The sequence below is a fragment of the Bos taurus genome, chromosome 1, assembly GCF_002263795.3.
Source record: "Bos taurus isolate L1 Dominette 01449 registration number 42190680 breed Hereford chromosome 1, ARS-UCD2.0, whole genome shotgun sequence".
NCBI lineage: Eukaryota > Metazoa > Chordata > Mammalia > Artiodactyla > Bovidae > Bos > Bos taurus.
Genome location: NC_037328.1, coordinates 42442638 through 42464913, shown reverse-complemented (window position 1 = coordinate 42464913; position 22276 = coordinate 42442638). Strand labels below are relative to the sequence as shown.

The window sequence follows — 22276 nt, the reverse complement described above, 5'->3', positions numbered from 1 at the left end:
CTAGAAACTGACTTTTTCCTGAACCTAATGTAAAGGAGCTTGATCTACTGCTAGTAATGCTACTGCACATACACTGAATTTGGAATATATAGAGAGAATGACAAAGACTTGATGTGTGCAGAAGAGAATTTTGGTTGCCAATTCAACCAGGGGAACAGTATCATGTCCTCAGAAAATGAATCCTGTGCCCATCACAATGGCATTTTCAGTGTGATTTGTGGTATTTAAGTTCAGCAACAATGACATCAGGGCTATTCAGCTAGAGCTAGAACATGATTTGGAGTGTTGACTACCCATTTCTCCAATGGATTTCTCCAACTTTCCTAGCATTTCATTGTTGGATTCAGTTTTCATTAAATTAACTGTTTTCCTCTTGGAACCAAGAGTACTAGCTCACCCAAAAAAAGAGAAAAGGAAAGACCAGAAAAGGCTACTGAGCAGAGTGATCAGAGAAGAGGGAAGGAGTTGGAAAGCTGAATGTAGGGAACTCAAAGAGAGGAAAATACTTTAAAAGCACAAAGGAAAGTAGAGTGCCCAAAGTGAAGTGACCGCTCTTGTAAGATAAGGAGTTAACAGAGATAACTGAGTGTGGGAATTAAGAGATTCTTAGTGGCTTTAGTGAGGGCAGTTTCCATTTTGTCATAGAACTGAATCAAAGAACACTGGAAAGTGAATGGAAGCCAATGGCACAGCAGTGAGGAGAATGAAACAGAGTATCTGAGATGTGAAGAACAGATGAGATTTTTTTTTTCCTTGTAGAAAAATGTCATGAAATTTTTCAAAAGAGATAGAGGAGGGCATTGAGATGACAGTGGGTAGAGAAGTAGAATGAGAAGTGTAGGTGGGTGGAAAGAAAACATGAAACAACAAAAAGCAGGAAGAGAGGGAGGAGCATAGATGGATAAGTGTAAAAAGAGAAAGAAATGAGGAGGGAGAGGAAGTATCAGGGAAAGGCTGAAGATTAAATAAGGGGAAAGTCTCAACGGTTTGGGGGTTTATGTTTATATTAACCGTAGTTTTCCTTGAAATTTTTCAACTCTGGGAAACTTTCCTTTTTTTTTTCCTTCAAATATCCAAGTTTTTATTCCTACGGAATTTGTGTATGACAGTGTTTAATTGAAATAAATTGACTTCAGAAATGTATATTGCCTATAAATATACTAACACTGCATCAAACTTCTTTTCATGTTTGAAAGATACTTTACCTTTGCTATTAGAGATTAGAGCTGACTTTCTCTAGAAATCCTTCTGGTTTTCCGTCACAGTATTTGCTTATCCACAGGTTTTATTAGCAGAATAAAATTGAGCCAAAGACTGGAACTGAATAAAGGTCATATAAATAACCAGTGCCAATAACTGCAGCTGTTAACTGTGTATTTATTTGAAATATGCTTTCCTTCCAGTCAGTCCCAAATCAGTAAATAATGAAAAATTCTCAATTCAGTGTATGGGTACTTATGAAGTAATAAAGGTCAAAATGATTGAGGGCCGTTTCCAGCACTTTTGCATATATATGTACACAGATATATTCAATGAAATAATTAAGGAGTGGATGAAAGGATAGAGGGGTTACTATTTAGGTGATATAACTTAAAATTTAATCCACCAGTGTAGTTAATTAAATGGAATAGATATTTTGAACACAATTATCAGAAAGATTACTTACACAGGAAACATTGTGACCTAAATATTTAAATCAACTTTTAATTTAATGTTCTAGTTTACCAACTCTTATCCTGTGGAGTCTTGTGATTATGCTAAGTAGATAATTAAGTATGATTAAATGGTAAAATGTAGCCTTAGAACTATTCTGCTTATTCATATTTACTCACAGTAATAAACAGATTATTCACTATTTACTTTCAATTTTCAACTGACTGTTCAGGTATCTTGTAAACCAAATCAAAATTATTATAAATTTAAAAGTATTTTAAATTTCTATTTAAAATGAATATTATAAGAGTCATCCTCTCTTACCTATATCTGTTAAGAAATTGTTGAGATTCTTTGAGAGTTTGGCTTTCAGAAGCAAAAAATAATACAAGAGCACCAGAATGACAGTAACGTGACAGTTCTTTCCACAGATTCACTTTGGAGGCTTAATTTTCCAGGCCCAGGAAAATGCTGCTTATATACATTTTAACTATGTGCACTTGCCAGAAGAGGAAGGAATAATAAAATAAAATTCCCCTGATAACACCATTGATTCCCTTAATGACTACCTAATATGATGTTAAAGTGTTGCACTCAGTATGTCAGCAAATTTGGAAAACTCAGTAATAACGAGAGTCCATTAAAAATCCTTGAGGAGTTATATGATTTAATCTCAGTTTTTTTTACAAAGAAAAATCTGGCAGATATGTTTGGGACATAAGAGAGAATCAGCAGAATGGAGGCAACAAGTAATTAGAGTTTTAGAGGTAGGTGGTTATGAAGGTGAGGGTCACAGTGGTATCAGCAAGAATATACCTAGAATCAATAGTGAGAGGAAGACAAGGGGTGGACCTGACGGTGAATCACTCATTAGTCTTAGAGTATGGAATGAAAATGAACATCTGGAGCACACACATCCAAACTCTTGTTCATGTCTTTGCTAGCCACTCACTGGGCAGTATGGTATCATATCTTAACATTATTTGAACTTTGTTAGTATGCATGTTAGTATGCAAAACTTCTCATTGTCATCCACACATTCCAATAACCTTTACATGTGACTATTTCTTTTTCTAATTAATGTCACTTAAAAAAAATTGTAGGAATATTGACCATTATTTTCCAATTCTGCCTCTTCATTCTAATCCATCCTAAACCTTTAGCTTATCTATTAACTTTCTTAGAAAAGTTTTCCAAATTGACCTACAAATACATACACAGCTAGAAAGGACTTTAGAAATCACCATAGATAGTGAGAGATAACTTGCCTTTTGTGTCTCTCTTGGAGCACACTAAGGTAAAAGCATCTCTCATAGTCTAGCTCTTCGTCTTCATTATCTTAGATGCCCTGTCATTTTTTTTTCTCATTGCTTTCCTATTTCTTTCTGTGATATGAGAGTTGATTCCCATGAGACATGAAATTCACCATGCACCAAATAAAATGGAATGTAAGACCTTTTGATGGCCAGCAGAATTCCTAGGGTTTGCCTCTCTTCATTCAAGTACCAATCTGCCTCCACTTTGGAGTTAAATGCGATTGACTTATAAGTGTCAAAGACATCATAAACAAGTCTCCTTCAGAGGAACTGCTCTGTTTTAATATTTAATGCATTTTAAAACCACATTGAAGAACATACAGGCATAGAAAATATTTGGGGTTTTTTTGCTTTATTTTAGTATTCTATAAAGAGGATTAAATTTTTATGTGTTTTGAATAAAAATATAAATCTATTTTATGAGATTTATTAGTTACTAAGGTCTTAAGTCACTAAAATAATAGAACAATTATACATCCAAAAAAAAAAACTGAACACTATCACATAGCAACATCTAAACCACATAATTTTGTTAATATTTAAATGAAAAGAGTACCGATAATACTATGAGATACAACCATCTCTCTTTAACATTTTTGTCAGGGAATCTATAACTTTCTTATTTCTCAGGCTGTAAATAATTGGATTTAAGAAAGGAATTATTACAGTGTAAAATAAAGAGTCCATCATATCTTGGTCATCTGCTTGTGTGGATCCAGGTCGCACATACATGAAAAGAAGAGGCCCATAGTATAAAGAGACAGACAGGAGGTGGGCCCCACAGGTGGAGAAGGCCTTCCTTAAGCCTTGCAAAGATTTCTTTTTTAATATTGTAAAGAGAACAAGTGTATATGAGACAAGAACTATCAGAATGGTGAACACCTGTATTGAGCCAGAGAAAATAAATATCATCAGAACATTAATAGAAGGATCAGTACAAGAAATTTTAATCAGTGGCATGACATCACAGTAAAAATGAAGTATTATGTTAGAGTTACAAAAGGTTAATCTGAATAAAAAACCTGTATGAATTAAGGCATGAATAAGGCCACCTACAAATGATGAGACTAGCAGCTGCATGCATAGTCTATTGGTCATAATCACTGGATAAAGTAACGGTTTGCAAATGGCTGCATAGCGATCATATGCCATTGTTGCCAGCAAAAAACATTCTGTGGTTACACTGATTGCAAAGGAAAAGAATTGTACCTTGCATTCAGAGAGAGAGATTGTCTTACTCTTGCCCAGGAAGTTGACTAGCATCTTGGGGGTCACTGTGGATGATAACCAAGTATCCACAAAGGCCAAATTCCCAAGAAAAGAGTACATTGGGATATGAAGTTGAGGGTCATTGTAGATGAGCGCAATCAAACCAGTGTTTCCCATGACGGTGATGAGATATATCATAAAGAACAGCAGAAACAGGGGAATTTGCCACTCTGGTTGATGTGTAAGTCCTGTGAGAATGAACTCTCTCACCTCCGTTGCATTTTTTGTTTCCATATCCTTAATAGATGACCTCTGAAATGCAATGTAGTAAATGGAAAAAGGATATCATTTATTTTTAAAACAGAATCTGCTGAGTGTAGTTGAAATAAAAACATATACTAACCTGAATATTTTTTATTTTATTTACTCTTACTATGATACATGAAAATTAGTAGTGGAAAAGTTATATTAGAATAATGCAATTTCATCATTTAAAATTTTTTTCAGAAGTGAGCAGATTTAGAACACAGAAAAGCATTATGTCATTTAAAACTTTGCACAGAAAGAAGAAAATTTAGAAGAGAAGAAAGACATTCTGAAGATGAGCAAACTTAGGGGATACTAAATAACCTCAATGGCACGCCACTCCAGTACTCTTGTCTGGAAACTTCCATGGACCGAGGAGCTTGGTAGGCTGCAGTCCATGGGGTCTCGAAGAGTCAGACACGACTGAGTGACTTCACTTTCACTTTTCACTTTCATGCATTGGAGAAGGAAATGGCAACCCACTCCAGTGTTCTTGCCTGGAGAATCCCAGGGACGGGGGACCCTGGTGGGCTGCCGTCTATGGGGTCGCACAGAGTGGGACACGACTGAAGTGACTTAGCAGCAGCAGCAGTGGCTTTAGTGAGAGCAGTTTTCATATTGAAACAGAGTTGAGTTAGAGAACAATGAGAAGTGGCACAGCAGTGAGAAGAATGAAAGAAAGTATCTAATATGTTGAGAACAGTTTACATTTCTTGACCAACCTAGATAGCATATTAAAAAGCACAGACATTACTTTGCCAACAAAGGTCCGTCTAGTCAAGGCTATGATTTTTCCAGTAGTCATGTATGGATGTGAGAGTTGGACTGTGAAGAAAGCTGAGCACTGAAGAATTGATGCTTTTGAACTGTGGTGCTGGAGAAGACTCTTGAGAGTCCCTTGGACTGCAAGGAGATCCAACTAGTCCATCCTAAAGGAGATCAGTCCTGGATATTCATTGGAAGGACTGATGCTGAAACTCCAATACTTTGGCCACCTCATGCCAAGAGTTGACTCATTGGAAAAGACTGTGATGCTAGGAGGGATTGGGGGCAGGAGGAGATGGGGACGACAGAGGATGAGATGGTTGGATGGCATCACCGACTCGATGGACATGAGTTTGGGTAAACTCCGGGAGTTGGTGATGGACAGGGAGGCCTGGCATGCTGCGATTCGTGGGGTCGCAAAGAGTTAGACACGACTGAGCAACTGACTGAACCTGAACTGAACCACCGGAAGACAGATGTGAATTTTTTTTTTCCTGTAGAACAATATCATGTAGTTTTTCAAGGATATTGAGATAAGAATGGGTAGAGAAGTGAAGTGGAAAATTTGATTGAGTAAAACGAAAACAAAAAGGAACAAAAAGCAGAAAGAGACTAAGGACCATGGATAAACATAGGAAAGATCAGGAAATGGAGAGAGAAAAGTATTAGAAAGGCTGAAGATGAAATAAAAGTCTCAGAGTTTGGGGGCTTAGTGGTGGCAAATATTTGTCTTAACTCTGGTTTCATCAAAAGTTGGCAGCACTGGGAAACCTTTCTTTTACTTTTATTCAAAATTCCAAGTTTATTTTCGTATGGAATTAATATATGAAATAGTATTGCATTTTCAATTTATTTTAAAATTGTTCATAAATATACTAGCATTGCCTCAAAGTTCTTTTCATATTTAAAAGATGCTTTATCATTGTTATTACTGTAGTCAAAGCTGAATTTATCTAGAAATTCAGCTTTTCTTTATAGCATTTGCTTCTCCACAACTTTTAGTAGCAGAATCAAATTGAGCTAAAAACTAAAACTGAATAAAGGCAATGTACCTGTAATTGCAGTTCTTCCATGCAATCCCAAATTAATAAATAATCAGAAATTCTTAATTCAGTGTGTGGGTACTTAAGGCCTGTTGCTGCTGCTGTTAAGTCGCTTCAGTCGTGTCCGACTCTGTGCGACCCCATAGACAGCAGCTCACCAGTCTCCGCCATCCCTGGGATTTTCCAGGCAAGAACACTGGAGTGGGTTGCCATTTCCTTCTTCAATGCATGAAAGTGAAAAGTGAGAGTGAAGTGGCTCAGTCGTGTCTGACTCTTCACGACCCCATGGACTGCAGCCTACCAGGCTCCCCTGTCCATGGGATTTTCCAGGCAAGAGTACTGGAGTGGGGTGCCATTGCCTTCTCCGGACTTAAGGCCTACATTTTACTAAAGATCAAAAGAGACTAGAGGGGTATTTTTACCATTTCAGAAGATATATAAATAGATAGATAGATGATATATTTACATATTCAGTGAAATAACCTAAGAAATACATGGAAAAGTAGTGAATGTAGGTTAACTAAATAGAATAAATATTTTGAATACAATTGTCAGGAAGATCTTGCATGGGAAACATTGTGGCCTAAATATTTCAACCCACTGTTAATTTATTTAATGTTCCAGTTTACCAAAGCTAATCTTATGGAATAATTATATGATACTTATAGTAACCAAATAATTAAATATCATTAAGGATTACAATGTGGCCTTAGAGCTATCTTGCTTAACCATATTTACTCGCAGTAATAAAATATACAGATTATTCACTATTTGTTTTTCATTTTCACCTGGCTATTTTGATATCTTGTAAACCAAATCAAATTATAAATTTTATAGTATTTTTAACTTTCGGTTCAATTCAGTTGCTCAGTCGTGTCCGACTCTTTGTTTTCAGTAAAAACATAATGATATTATAGAAATCATTCTCTCTTACCAATATCTACTAAGAAGTTTTCAAGATCCTTTTACAGTTTAGCTTTCTGAAGTAGAAAATAATACAAGAGCACTGCAATGACAATAACACAGGCAACAGTTCTTTGTACACTGTTTCATTTTGAAGGCTTCATTTCCCAAGTTCAGGAAACTGTTGTTTATATGAATTTGTCTTTAACACAGAGTCAATAAGTTGTACAGTTGTGTGCTTTTGTCAGAAGAGGAAAGAGCTTAGAACTCAAATTCCCCTGATAATGCCCAAAGATTCCCTTTAGGACAAAGCTAAGCTGGTCTACTGGGCATTTGGGACTTGGACATGTATGAGAAATCCAGGTTGTCTCATTGGGCATTACAGACTGAAATCATAAACATCAAATCATTGTAGACAGTTGCCAGGTATATCAATTGAAATTGCACTTCATACCACTTCTTTCCACCACAGGCACTTCTGAAATGTTTATGCAGACTCCAGTTTATCTATAAATTTGATAGTCTTACTTCTTTGCTGAGTACAGTATTGTCTGAGCTCATCACACATGATTTCAGTCAGGCCAAAGTTACAGATTCTCTTTAGCAGTCAACTCCTAAATTTTTCCTTCTTGTGCAGACCATGGCTCACATTCCACAACTACACCTGACTTCCTATTTTAAGCTGAAAACTAGTGAGACACCTTACTAGGCAAAATTCGCAGGAGGAGAAAAGGGAAAAAGAAAACCGAGGACCACTGTGGGAAGTGGCCTAGGTTAGTGCTTCTCAAACATTAATCCCTATGAATATTCCAGAGGTTATTTTAAAATGCAAATTCTGTTTAAGTAGTGATGACTGTGTGTCTACATTTCTAATACGGGGTTATCTCCAGACATTTGCCTTCTTCAGTTTCATCATCTGCAGACCTACCTTATCAAAAAACCAGATAATTAGAGAAATAAACCAAAAAATTTTGCAGATGTAGCAGAAATATAAAAAGAAAAGCAAAGAGGAGTCAGAGTGGTCAAGGGAAGCCAGCATTGGTGGGGTCACATCAGATCTCATGGTAGGTGAGATTTTGTTCTATACCCCAACTTAAATGAAAACTGTTGAGGGATTTTGAACATGGTGGTCACATGTTCAGATTTGCCTTTAAGTATAAACAAAGTTGCCATTGAGCATCACTGAAGAAAATAATGGTATTATTTACATCAAAATATTATAATATGACAATTGTGATGTGTTTTTTTTTAAATAGATATTTTTTTTAATTAATTTTATTTTATTTTTAAACCTTACATAATTGTATTAGTTTTGCCAAATATCAAAATTAATCCACCACAGGTATACATGTGTTCCCCATCCTGAACCCTCCTCCCTCCTCCCTCCCCATACCATCCCTCTGGGTCGTGCCAGTGCACCAGTCCCAAGCATCCAGCATCGTGCATTGAACCTGGACTGGCATCTCGTTTCATACATGACATTTCACATGTTTCAATGCCATTCTCCCAAATCTTCCCACCCTCTCCCTCTCCCACAGAGTCCATAAGACTGTTCTATACATCAGTGTCTCTTTTGCTGTCTCGTACACAGGGTTATTGTTACCATCTTTCTAAATTCCATATATATGCGTTAGTATACTGTATTGGTGTTTGTCCTTCTGGCTTACTTCACTCTGTATAATAGGCTCCAGTTTCATCCATCTCATTAGAACTGATTCAAATGTATTCTTTTTAATGGCTGAGTAATACTCCATTGTGTATATGTACCATTGCTTTCTTACCCATTCATCTGCTGATGGACATCTAGGTTGCTTCCATGTCCTGGCTATTATAAACAGTGCTGCGATGAACATTGGGGTACACGTGTCTCTTTCCCTTCTGGTTTCCTCAGTGTGTATGCCCAGCAGTGGGATTGCTGGATCATAAGGCAGTTCTATTTCCAGTTTTTTAAGGAATCTCCACACTGTTCTCCATAGTGGCTGTACTAGTTTGCATTCCCACCAACAGTGTAAGAGGGTTCCCTTTTCTCCACACCCTCTCCAGCATTTATTATTTGTAGACTTTTGGATCGCAGCCATTCTGACTGGTGTGAAATGGTACCTCATAGTGGTTTTGATTTGCATTTCTCTGATAATGAGTGATGTTGAGCATCTTTTCATGTGTTTGTTAGCCATCTGTATGTCTTCTTTGGAGAAATGTCTATTTAGATCTTTGGCCCATTTTTTGATTGGGTCATTTATTTTTCTGGAGTTGAGCTGTAGGAGTTGCTTGTATATTTTTGAGATTAGTTGTTTGTCAGTTGCTTCATTTGCTATTATTTTCTCCCATTCTGAAGGCTGTCTTTTCACCTTGCTAATAGTTTCCTTTGATGTGCAGAAGCTTTTAAGTTTAAAATGAGTATACTACCCAAAGCAATTTATAGATTCAATGCAATCCCTATCAAGCTACCAACAGTATTCTTCACAGAGCTAGAACAAATAATTTCACAATTTGTATGGAAATACAAAAAACCTCGAATAGCCAAAGCGATCTTGAGAAAGAAAAATGGAACTGGAGGAATCAACCTACCTGACTTCAGGCTCTACTACAAAGCCACAGTTATCAAGACAGTATGGTACTGGCACAAAGACAGAAATATAGATCAATGGAACAAAATAGAAAGCCCAGAGATAAATCCACGCACATATGGACACCTTATCTTTGACAAAGGAGGCAAGAATATACAATGGATTAAAGACAATCTCTTTAACAAGTGGTGCTGGGAAATCTGGTCAACCACATGTAAAAGAATGAAACTAGAACACTTTCTAACACCATATACAAAAATAAACTCAAAATGGATTAAAGATCTAAATGTAAGACCAGAAACTATAAAACTCCTAGAGGAGAACATAGGCAAAACACTCTCTGACATACATCACAGCAGGATCCTCTATGACCCACCTCCCAGAATGTTGGAAATAAAAGCAAAAATAAACAAATGGGACCTAATTAAACTTAAAAGCTTCTGCACATCAAAGGAAACTATTAGCAAGGTGATGTGTTTTTATATCTGAAGTATACAAGGCATGTTTAACCTCTACTTGGGATTTGATTGGAAATTAGAGGTAAAGCAAAGGACACTTTTTGGGTCATTTTTCAATTCTTCTATGTAATTAGAATTCTGCTGCTGCTACTGCAAAGTCACTTCAGTCGAATTCTGCTAGTGAAAGCTAAAAAGGGGGTGAAAAAGAAAATATAGATAAAGAGAAGTCACTGTGAAAACTCAGCAGACAGATGAAGTAACAAATGTGCATCAACACACAATATGTAGCCTCAAGATAACCCACCCTTGCCTTAAACATACTGCCCACTTCAATACTGTGTAACTATCTTTTCACTCTTTTTTTTTTTTTTTAATCTATCAGTTTGGTTTTTTTTTTTTTTTCTTTTAAATGTAACAGGTGTCTGCATTGTTGCTTCCAGTATAAGCAGTCTTTCCAATTTTATCATTTCAGTAGGTAGGTCATGATATCTCACTATGGTCTTAATTTGCATTTCCTCCAATGACAAATTATATTGAAAATGTTTATTCTGTCTTACGAAACAAATCCAAAAAGATATTACTATGATTTATGTCAAATAATGTTCAAGTATGTTTTCTTGTAAGGATTTGTGCATGCTAAGTCACTTCAGTTGTGTCTGACTCTTTGCAACCCTATAGACTGGGGCTTACTAGGTTCTCTGTCCATGGGATTCTCCAGGCAAGAATTTTGGTTTGGTGTCCAATTTCCTACTCCAGGGGATATTCTCAACCCAGGGATCAAACCTACATCTCTTATGTCTGCTGCATTAGCAGGTGAATTATTTACCACTAGTGCTACCTGAGGATTAGGCAATGGTGATCCACTCCAGTACTCTTGCCTAGGAAATCCCATAGGCAGAGGAGCCTGGTAGGCTGCAGTCCATGGGGTCGCAAAGAGTCGGACACGACTGAGTGACTTCAATTTCACTTTTTGCTTTCATGCATTAGAGACGGCAATGGCAACCCACTCCAGTATTCTTGCCTGGAGAATCCTAGGGATGGCGGAGCCTGGTGGGCTGCCGTCTATGGGGTCACACAGAGTTGGACACGACTGAAGTGACTTAGCAGCAGCAGCAGCAGCAGTGCTACCTGGGAAGCCACTTTAAGGATTTATGGTCTTACATTTTGGTCTTTAAGCCATTTTGAGTTTATTTTTGTATATGGTGTGAGAAAGTGTTCTAATTTCATTTTTTATATGTAGCATCCAGTTTTCCCAGCAGCACTTATTTTTTTAATTTATTTTGAATTGCTGGATAATTGCAATGTTGTATTAGTTTCTGCCATACAATAATATGAATCAGTCATGGGTACACACTTGTCTCCTCCCTCTTGGACCTCCCACTTCTCTAGGTCATCACAGAGCAGCAGATTGAGCTTCCTGTGTTATACAGCAGCTTCTCACTAGCTATCTATTTTACACATGATAATGTATATGTTTCAATGCTGTTCTCTCAATTTGTCCTACCCTCTCTTTTCCCTGCTGTGCCCACAAGTCCACTCTCTATGTCTACATCTCTATTCCTGCCGTACAAATAGGTACATCAGTACCATTTTTCTAGATTCCATAAATACGTGTTCATACATGATATTTGTTTTTCTCTTTTTAATTTACTTCACCCTGTATAACAGGCTCTAGGTTCATCCACCTCAGTTCACCTAACTCAAATTCACTCCTGTTTATGGCCAGCAGCACTTACTGAAGAGACTGAATTTTCTCATTGTATGCCATTCCTCTTTTACTGTAGATTAAATAATGATAAGTTTATGGGTTTATGTCCGGGCTCTCCTTTGTGTTCCGTTAATCTATACACCTGTTTTTGTCCCAGTGCCATATTGTCTTGATGACTTTAATTTGTAGTATATTCTCAAATCAGGGAGTATATATACCTCCAGCTCTGTGATTTTGTCTCAGGATTGTTTTGGCTATTTGAATTATTTTGTTTTTCAATTCAAATTTTAGTACTATTTGTTCTATCATGAAAAATGTCATGATACTTTGACAGGGATTGAACTGAATTTGTAGATTACCTTGGGTAGTATGTCATTATAACAAGGTTGATTCTTCCAATCAGAGAACACAGTGTCTTTTCATCTATTTGTGTATGCTTTCATGTCTATTATCAGTGTCTTATACTTTTCTTAGTTATTCTATGTCCTTAGGTAGGTTTATTGCTAGGTATTTTATTTTTTAATCTAATTATAAATGAGATGTCTCCTTAATATCTGTTTCTGATAGTTCATTGTTAATTCATAGAAATGCATCAGATTTCTGCATATTAATTTTGTATCTTGCAACTTTATTGATGTTGAATTTTTTCAAAAGGTTTTTCTGCATGTATTGAAATGATCATAAGATTTTTATTCTTCAGTTTTTTTCCTGTGGTGTATCACATTGATTGACTTGTAGAACCATCTTTGCATACTTGGTATAAAACCCACTTAATCATGTGTGATCTTTTAAATATATTGTTGAAATTGGTTTGCTAATATTCATTTGAAGACTTTTGCCTTGGTGTTCATCATAGATATTGGCCTATAATTTTTTGTGATATATGTATTTCTAGCTTTTATATCAGGGTAACCCTGGCAATGTAAAATGAGTTTGGAAGCTTTCCTTCCTCTGTAATTTTTAGAATACTTTGAGAAGGATGGGTGTTAACTTTTCTCTAAATGTTGGATAGAATTCACCTGTGACGCTACCTTGTATTGGACTTTTGCTTGTTGGGGGTTTTATTGTGTTTGTTGTTGTTGTTACTTTACTGATTCAATTTTTCTGCTGGTAATCGGTCTGTTCATATTTTCTATTTCTTTCTGGTCTGTCTTGAGAGACTGTACATATCTTGTTATTTATCCTTTTCTTCTAGGTTGTCCCTTTTATTGACATATAGTTTGTTCATAGTAATCTCTTATGATCCTTTGTAATTCTGTAGTGCTGGTTGTCATTTATTCTTTTCCATTTCTTATTTTTTTGATTCAGATCCTCTTTCTTTTGATGAGTCTGGCTAAAGTTTTAACAGTTTTGTTTATCTTTCAAAGAACCAGTTCTTAGTTTCATTAATCTTTTATATTTTTTTCTTTTAATCTCTTTCATTTATTTCTGCTTTGACCTGTATGTTTTATTTCCTTTTACTCAGGAATGAGATTTTTCTTATTTCTGAGGTAGACTTGTTTAGCTGTAAACTTTCGTCTAATAACTGCCTTTACAGGATCATTGTGTTTTCATTTTTTCCCCTTTTTTAAAAAAATGTCTTCTTTGATTTCTTCATTGATCCATTGAATTTTTAGTAGTGTGTTATTTAGCTTCCACGTGTTTGTGTTTTCTGCAGGGATTTGTTTTTCTCATTATTGATTTTTAGTCTCAAAACATTGTGGTCAGAATACTTGATCTGATTTTAATTTTCTTAAATTTCCTAAGGCTTGTTTTTGGGTGCTGCCATTCGTGATGTATCCTGGAGAGTGTTCCATGTGCATTTGAAACAGTGTGCTCTTGCTGTTGTGGGGCGGAATGTCCTGTATACATATCTATTAAGCCCATTTGATTTAAAGAATCCTTGAAAATCAGTTTCCTTACTGATTTTCTGTGTGGATGATCCATCCACTGATGTAAGAGGAGTGTTAATGTCCCCTACTATGATTGCATTATTGTCAACATCTTCCTTTATGTTCATCAATATTTGCTTTCTGTATTGTGCTTCTATGTGGAGTATATAAATATTTACAATGGTTATATCTTCTTGGATGATCCCTTGATCATTATGTAGTGTGTTTCTATGTCTCCTGTTCCTGTCTTTGTTCTAAAGTCTATTTCATTTGATATAAGTATTGCTACCTTGTGGCTCAGCTGGTAAAGAATCTGCCTGCAGTGTTAGAGACATGGGTTTGATCCCTGGAGAAGGGAAAGGCTACCCACTCCAGTAATCTGGCCTAGAGAATTCCATGGACTTTATAGTCCAGGTAGCAAAGAGGCAGACACAATTGAGCAACTTTCACTTTCACTTCACCCTAGCTTTATTCTGATTTCCATTTATATGGAATAACTTTCATCCCTCCATTTTCAGTCTCTGTGGGTCTTTAGATCTGAAGTGAGTATCTGTGGGATAAATATGGGTATTATTTTTGTATCCCTTCAGCCTTTCTGTATGTTTTGGTTGAAGCATTTAGTCTTTTTACATTTAAAATAATTATTGATAGTATGTACTTACTGCCATTTTATTAGTTGTTTTGTACTTCTTTTTTTATGTTTTCTTCTTCTTTGATTTCTTCCCGTCTGACTTGATAACCTTATGGCTTGTATTTCTTTCTACTTTTTATGTGTTGTATCTATTATGATTTTTGGTTTGTGGTTGCCATTAGGTTTATACATAGCAGTCTATATTGGAATATTAGTTCAGATGCTCAGTCGTATCTGAGTCTGTGACCCCATGGACTGCAGCACGCTGGGCTTCCCCATCCATCACCTACTCCCAGAGTTTGCTCAAACTCATGTCCATCAAGTGGGTGATGCCATCTGACCATCTCATCCTCTGTCGTCACATTCTCCTCCTGCCTTCAGTCTTTCCCAGAATCAGGGTCTTTTCTAATGAGTCAGTTCTTCGCATCAGGTGACCAAAGTATCAGAGCTTCCAGTGAATATTCAGGATTGATTTTCTTTAGGATAATTGGTTTTATCTCCTTGCAGCCAAGGAGCTCTCAAGAGTGTTCTCCAACACCACAGTTCAGAAGCATCAATTTTTTGGTGCTCAGCTTTCTTTATGGTCCAGCTCTTACAAATCTATATGACTCCTGGGAAAACCATAACTTTGACTATATAGACCTTTGTTGGCAGAGTAACATCTCCTCTTTTTAATATGCTGTCTAGTTTTGTCATAGCTTTTCTTCCAAGGAGCAAATGTCTTTTAATTTCATGGCTGCCATCACCTTCTGCAGTGATTTGGGAGCCCCAAAAAATAAAGTCTGTCACTATTTCCATTGTTTCCCCAACTCTCTGCCATGAAGTGATGGGACCAATGCCATGATCTTTTTTTTTTTTAATGTTGAGTTTTAATCCAGCTTTTTCACTCTTCTCTTTCACTTTCATCAAGAGGCTCCTTAGTTCCTCTTTGCTTTCTGTCATAGGGTGGTGTCATCTGCATATCTGAGATTATTGGTATTTCTCCCTGTAATCTTAATTCCAGCTTGTGCTTCATTCAGCCTGACATTTCACATGATGTATTCTGCATATAAATTAAATAAGCATGGTGACAATATACAGCCTTGATGTACTCCTTTCACAATTTGAAACCAGTCTATTGTTCCATGTCCAGTTCTAACTGTTGCTTCTTAACCTGCATACAGATTTCTCAGGAGGCAGGTCAGGTGGTCTGGTATTCCCATCTCTCTCAGAATTTTCCACAGTTTGTTGTGGGTTGCCATTTTTTCTCCAAAGAATCTTCTCAACCTGTAGATCATACCTGTTTCTCTTGCATCTCCTGCATTGGCAGTCGGATTCTTTACCATCAGCTATGTGTGGTAACTAAGCTGACAACAGGTGAACTTGTGGTGGTTCATATTTTGTGTCACGTTGACTTGATCTAGATTGCCCAGATATCCAGTTATCATTATTTTTGTGTGTGTCTGTGTGTTTCTAGAAGAGATTAGTATTGACTTAGTAGACTTAGTAAAGTGGATTACAGCACCCTTTCTATGTGAGTGAAATCTCATCCATTCTGGGCCTGTATGGAACAGAAAGGCAGAGGAAGGCTGACTGAATCTGATTCATGACAGAACATGAATCTTATTTTGCCCTCCATGCTATTGGTTCTCAGCTTTTCATACGTGGTCTAGAATGTATACTATCAGTTCTTTGATTTCAAACCTGATAACTGCCTCAGCTTTCCTGGATTTCTACCATGCAGATAACAGATCACAGGTATTCTCAGCCTCCATAATATGGTGACCAAAATCTAATAATATATATACGTAGATATAGATGTATGTGTAGATATAGGTTTACGAAGAGAGTGATATAAGGTCATTTCTATATTTGTCTTCATATATGTGTACCTACCGTTGGTACTACCCTGGATAATTCTGATTGATATAAAGACTGTATATTTAGTGAACCTCTTCCTTTATACTGAAAAATAAATGGAAATATCATAATACAGTTGTTAACTGTAACCCTCAAATGAGGCTGACTTACATCCCTTCTCATCATATTATTACAGCGTAAGGAATAGCTTGCATATGAAATTTCTTTGAGAATTATGGTCCAAAAATCATATAATCCTGACAAGTAATTTTTTTCCAGTGACAACAAATGTATCTCTCTTGGAAGTTGACCTGGTTTAACTTTGCGAGTACCTCCAGAAATATGTAACAATAATATTATTGTAAATATTTTGATGCAAACATCTAACTTAAGAGCTTCTCCTGATACATCCCAGGAAATAATCCTCATGATAAAAAGAAAAATATTTAATTCACTTTAGGTGTATGATACTTGTGACTGTCTTGAAAGAAACTTAGAGTGGTAAACTGACATGCAGTAGTCATCCCAGGGCAAGTGATCCCCCTGAACTCGTTACAAAATTGATATCAAGTAAAAGACTCTAACTTCATTTGAAGTATTTTAAAGATGATGCTGTGAAAGTGCTGCACTCAATATGTCAGCGAATTTGGAAAACAGGACTGGAAAAGGTCAGTTTTCATTCCAACCACAAAGAAAGGCAATGCAAAAGAATGCTCAAACTACCGCACAATTGCACTCATCTCACATGCTAGTAAAGTAATGCTCAAAATTCTCCAAGCCAGGCTTCAGCAATACATGAACCGTGAACTTCCAGATGTTCAAGCTAGTTTTAGAAAAGGCAGAGGAACCAGAGATCAAATTGCCAACATCTGCTGGATCATTGAAAAACCAAGAGAGTTCCAGAAAAACATCTATTTCTGCTTTTTTGACTATACCAAAGCCTTTGACTGTGTGGATCACAATAAACTGTGGAAAATTCTGAAAGAGATGGGAATACCAGACCACCTGACCTGCCTCTTGAGAAACCTGTATGCAGGCCAGGAAGCAGCAGTTAGGACTAGACATGGAACAACAGGCTGGTTCCAAATTGGGAAAGGAGTACGTCAAGGCTGTATATTGTCACCCTGCTTATTTAACTTATATGCAGAGTACATCATGAGAAACTCTAGGCTGGAGGAAGCACAAGCTGGAATCAAGATTGCCGGGAGAAATATCAATAACCTCAGATATGCAGATGACACCACCTTTATGGCAGAAAGTGAAGAAGAACTAAAGAGCCTCTTGATGAGAGTGAAAGAGGAGAGTGAAAAAGTTGGCTTAAAGCTCAACATTCAGAAAACTAAATCATGGTATCCAGGCCCATCACTTCATGGGAAATAGATGGGGAAACAGTGGGAACAGTGGCTGACTTTATTTTTTTGGGCTCCAAAATCACTACAGGTGGTGATTGCAGTCATGAAATTAAAAGATGCTTACTCCTTGGAAGGAAAGTTATGACCAACCTAGACAGCATATTCAAAAGCAGAGACACTTTGCCAACAAAGGTCCGTCTAGTCAAGGCTATGGTTTTTCCAGTGGTCATGTATGGATGTGAGAGTTGGACTATAAAGAAAGCTGAGTTTCAAAGAACTGATGCTTTTGAACTGTGGTGTTGGAGAAGACTCTTGAGAGTCCCTTGGACTGCAAGGAGATCCAACTTGTCCATCCTAAAGGAGATCAGCCCTGGGTATTCATTGGAAGGACTGATGTTGAAGCTGAAACTCTAATACTTTGGCTACCTGATGCAAAGAGCTGACTCATTGGAAAAGACCCTGATGCTGGTAAAGATTGAGGACAGGAGGAGAAGGGGACAACAAAGGATGAGATGGTTGGATGGCATCACTGACTCAATGGGCATGGATTTGGGTGGACTCTGGGATTTGGTGATGGACAGGGAGGTCTGGCGTGCTGCAGTTCATGGAGTCGCAGAGTCAGACAGGACTGAGTGACTGAACTGAACTGAAAGTAATATTTATTTCAATTTTACATATATTTCTTAAATGCTTATTTAGGACTTCATGTATGTAAACAGTTGTGCTAATAAGCACCACAAAAGATTAAAGAATAGCGAGACTTGTAAACTGTAATCTAAAAAAAAACATATAGGCTAAAAATAAGTATTACACTATTACACAAGATCATTTGTGGAAACAAAACTGTAACATTTAAACTTTGAAGGAAGGACCATTTCAATTGGAGATGAAGATAGATACCTAGAGGGATCATTCTCAGTGGAGAGACCTGTATGAAAATAAAACATGTACCAGAAAGAAAGTTTTGTCCTGAGGCTTTCAATAATTAATTTTGGTATAACATATGGTCCATTAGGAAAATTGTGGAAGCAGAGATTTCAGAGTTAAATTTGGAAGAAAAGTGCTCAAATAATATCAGCAAATTCAGAGTAGTGTGTGTGTGTGTGTGTGTGTGTTTATCATGTTATCTATACATTCAGTTCAGTTCAGTTCAGTCGCTCAGTCATGTCTGACTCTTTGCATAGATCTTAACAAATTGAACACACGTATATTCATATATGAAGTTCTGCATATGTATACCATATATACATGCATAGTCTGGTGGTAATGGCAATCCATCAAAAGTTATTGAAGAGGAATATTATTTAATCAGAATTCTGTTTATAAAGAATAATCTAACAGTAATGTTTGGGAAGTAAGAGAATATCAACATGACATAAAAGAAGTAACAAACTATTACAAATGACAAATGTGAGTAATTTTAGGTCCTCAGTGGTGTCAATAGGAATGTGTATGGATTCAGTGGTGAGATTGGAAGGAAAGAAATGGACCTGAAGATAAATCACATATTATCAGAGTATAAAGTCGGACAAAAGATGACATTTAAGCATTTCAGGGGCACAAATCATGCAAGCTCCTGGTTCATTTTATCTTTCCCAGCTACTCATATGATATGATAAGATGATATCATATCATCTTACAATTATTTGAACTTCGGTAATATGCATTTGAAGCCTCTATTACTCAACAATATATTCCAATAGCTTTTCCATATTACTTCCTTTTTCTTATCAGTTTCATCATTTCTAAATTGTAGGAAGGTTGAGCCCATTTCCTTCCTATTCTGCCACTTCACTTTTCTTCTCTATGCCCATCCCAATTAAATCTGAAACCTCAACTCTTAGCTTTCTGAATTAGTGAAGCTTTTCAGATTACTGTATAATACACAAGAAAACTAGACAGTGTCTTTCAAGGTATCATGGACAATGAGAGGCAGCTCCCATCTTCTCATTATTTATGGACACCCACTGGGCTAAAAACATCCTCTTATAATTTGTTCTGACTTTCATTTATTTAACTCCTTTCTCATTTTTTCTTTTTATCTTCTCATTTCTGCTGATTTCTCTGTGTAATATGAGAATTGAGTCTAGAGCAATTGCACTATTGTAGTGCATAACGCATTTATGAAGCCACATTGAGAACATCTGTGTATAATATGTTGTTTTCCTCTTTAATTACTTTAATTTAACCCGAACACTCAATTAAGTTTTTCTATGGCTTTGATATTTTGGGATAATTTGGTCTTTCCGGGTGGCACTAGTGGTAAAGAACCTGCCGACCAATGCAGGTTAGATGTAAGAGACTCAGGTTCAATTCCTGGGTCGGGAAGATCCCCTAGAGAAGGGCATGGCAACTCACTCCAGTATTCTCACCTGGAGAATTCCGTAAACAGAGGAGCCTGGGGGGCTATGGTCCCTAGGGTTGCAAACCGACGGACACTACTGAAGCAACTTAGCATGCACGCATGCACACATTCATATATTTTAATATATTTATTAATACTCTATCTTTCAGTCATTAAAATTCTAGGGCAATTATAAATGAAAAACTTTGAACACTAATCAATACATATCTAATCTGCACACTTATGTGACTTCTAATGAATGAAGAACACGTTAGTATGAGATCTAAACATTTTTCTTTAACATTTTGCCAGAGAATCTATGATTTTCTTATTGCTCAGACTAGATGACTGTATTTAACAAAGGAATTATGACAGTTCACAAATAGAGTGTCCATGGTATCTTGAACATCTGCTTCTGCAGATCCAGGGAGCACACACATGGAGAATAGAGGGTCAGAGTATAAAGAGATAGTTAAGAGATGTGTAAAAGGCTTTCATTATGCTTTGTACAGGCTTCCCTCGTGGCTCAGCTGGTTAAGAACCTGCCTGCCAATGCAGGAGATGCAACAGATGCTCATTGGATTTCTGGTTCAGGAAGATCCCCTGGAGAAGGAAACAGCAAAAATTCCATGGACAGAAGAGCCTGGCAGGCTACTGTCCATGGGGTCGCAGAGTCAGACACAACTGAGTGTGCACTCACACAGACTCACACATGCATTGTACAGAATTCTTCTTTAATATCATAAACAGAACAACTTTATAAGGGAAAAGAACAGTCAGAATGATGCACACCTGTATTGATCCAGAGAAAATAAATACAATCAGAAAATTAATGCAGAGGTCAGTACATGAAATCTTAAACAATGTCACAGTATATGTACTACATTATAGAATTACAGAAGGTTAATCTGACTTCGGTGCTAATGGTAAAAATCTGCCTGTCAATGCAGGAGACATTGATCCCTGGGTCAGGAAGATTCCCTGGTGGAGGAAATGGCAACCCACTCCAGTCTTCTTGGAGAGTCCCATGAACAGAAGAGCCTGGTGGGCTACAGTCCCATGGGGTTGCAAAGAGTCAAGACACAACTGAGCAACTAACACACACAATCTGAATTTAAAAACATGATGAAGTATGGCATGAACCTAAAAATGACAGAAGTAGCAGCCGGTTGCATAGTCTATTGATCATATTTACTGCATAAAGTAATGGTTTGCATATGGCCACGTAGTGATCATACGTCATAGTTGCTTGCAAAAACCATTTTGTGGTTGCTCTGATTGCAAAGGAAAAAATTGTATCTTGCATTAAGTGAGAGAGATCATTTTGCTCTTGGCAAAGAGATTCTCTAGCAACTGGCTGGGGGCAGGATGGTCACTGTGGATGATATCTAGAAATCTGCAAAGGCCTGATTCTCAAGGAATAAGTACATAGGCACGTGAAGGTGGGGGGTCATTCCATAACAGAGCAGTCAGATCAAAGGTCCTCACAATAGTGGCGAGATATATCACAAAGAACACCAATGACAAGAGGATCTGCCATTTGGTTGGTATGTAAGCCCTGTGAAAATAAAAATAAACTGTCAGTAATATTGCATTTTCTTTTTCCATATCCTCACTGGGTGGTGCCTGATCCATGGAGTAAATGAAAAGAATGCTGCTACTACTGCTAAGTCACGTCAGTTGTGTCCGACTCTGTGCGACCCCATAGACAGCAGCCCAGCAGGCTCCCCTGTTTCTGGGATTCTCCAGGCAAGAACATTGGAGTGGGTTGCCATTTCCTTCTCCAATGCATGAAAGTGAAAAGTGAAAGTGAAGTCGCTCAGTCATGTCCGACTCAGTGACCCCACGGACTGAAGCCTACCAGGCTCCTCCATCCATGGGCTTTTCCAGGCAAGAGTACTGGAGTGGGGTGCCATTGCCTTCTAGCAGTCAGAAATTATAAAGTGATATTATGGGGGAAGAGAGTTGAAATGAAACCTTGCACTTAAGAGTTCTCTTAATTTTATTTCCTCCTTAATATAATAAAAGGGGTCTGTTTTGGAGGGTGGAAATAAATTTTGCTATTGGTGTTCAGTCACTAAGTTCTGTCTAACCCTTTGAGACTCCAGGGACTGTAACATGCCAGGTTCCTCTGTCCTCCAACTATCTCCTGGCGTTTGCTCAAATTCATGTCCATTGAATTGGTGATGCTATCCAGCCATCTCATCCTCTGTTGCCCCCTTCCCCACCTCTCCTCAGTCTTTCCCAACATCAGGGTCTTTTCTAGTGAGTCGACTTTTCACATCAGCTAGCCATAGTATTGGAGCTTCAG

General features: G+C 37.2%; 1 protein-coding gene and 1 pseudogene across 1 annotated transcript; both read right to left on the bottom strand.

Annotated features, from left to right (window-relative positions):
- Window positions 1-3533: 3533 nt before the first annotated feature.
- On the bottom strand, window positions 3534-4472 carry OR5H36 (olfactory receptor family 5 subfamily H member 36). The gene has a single exon (NM_001390374.1). The coding sequence runs from the start codon at window positions 4470-4472 to the stop codon at window positions 3534-3536; it is 939 nt and encodes a 312-aa protein (NP_001377303.1).
- A 13873-nt stretch (window positions 4473-18345) lies between these two features.
- LOC100138923 (olfactory receptor 5H1-like) lies at window positions 18346-21589 on the bottom strand (annotated as a pseudogene).
- Between the last annotated feature and the right edge of the window lie 687 nt (window positions 21590-22276).

What these genes read in the sequence shown, in the direction of transcription:
- OR5H36 (NM_001390374.1), bottom strand. Translation starts at nt 4,472, where the DNA reads ATGGAAACAAAAAATGCAACGGAGGTGAGAGAGTTCATTCTCACAGGA.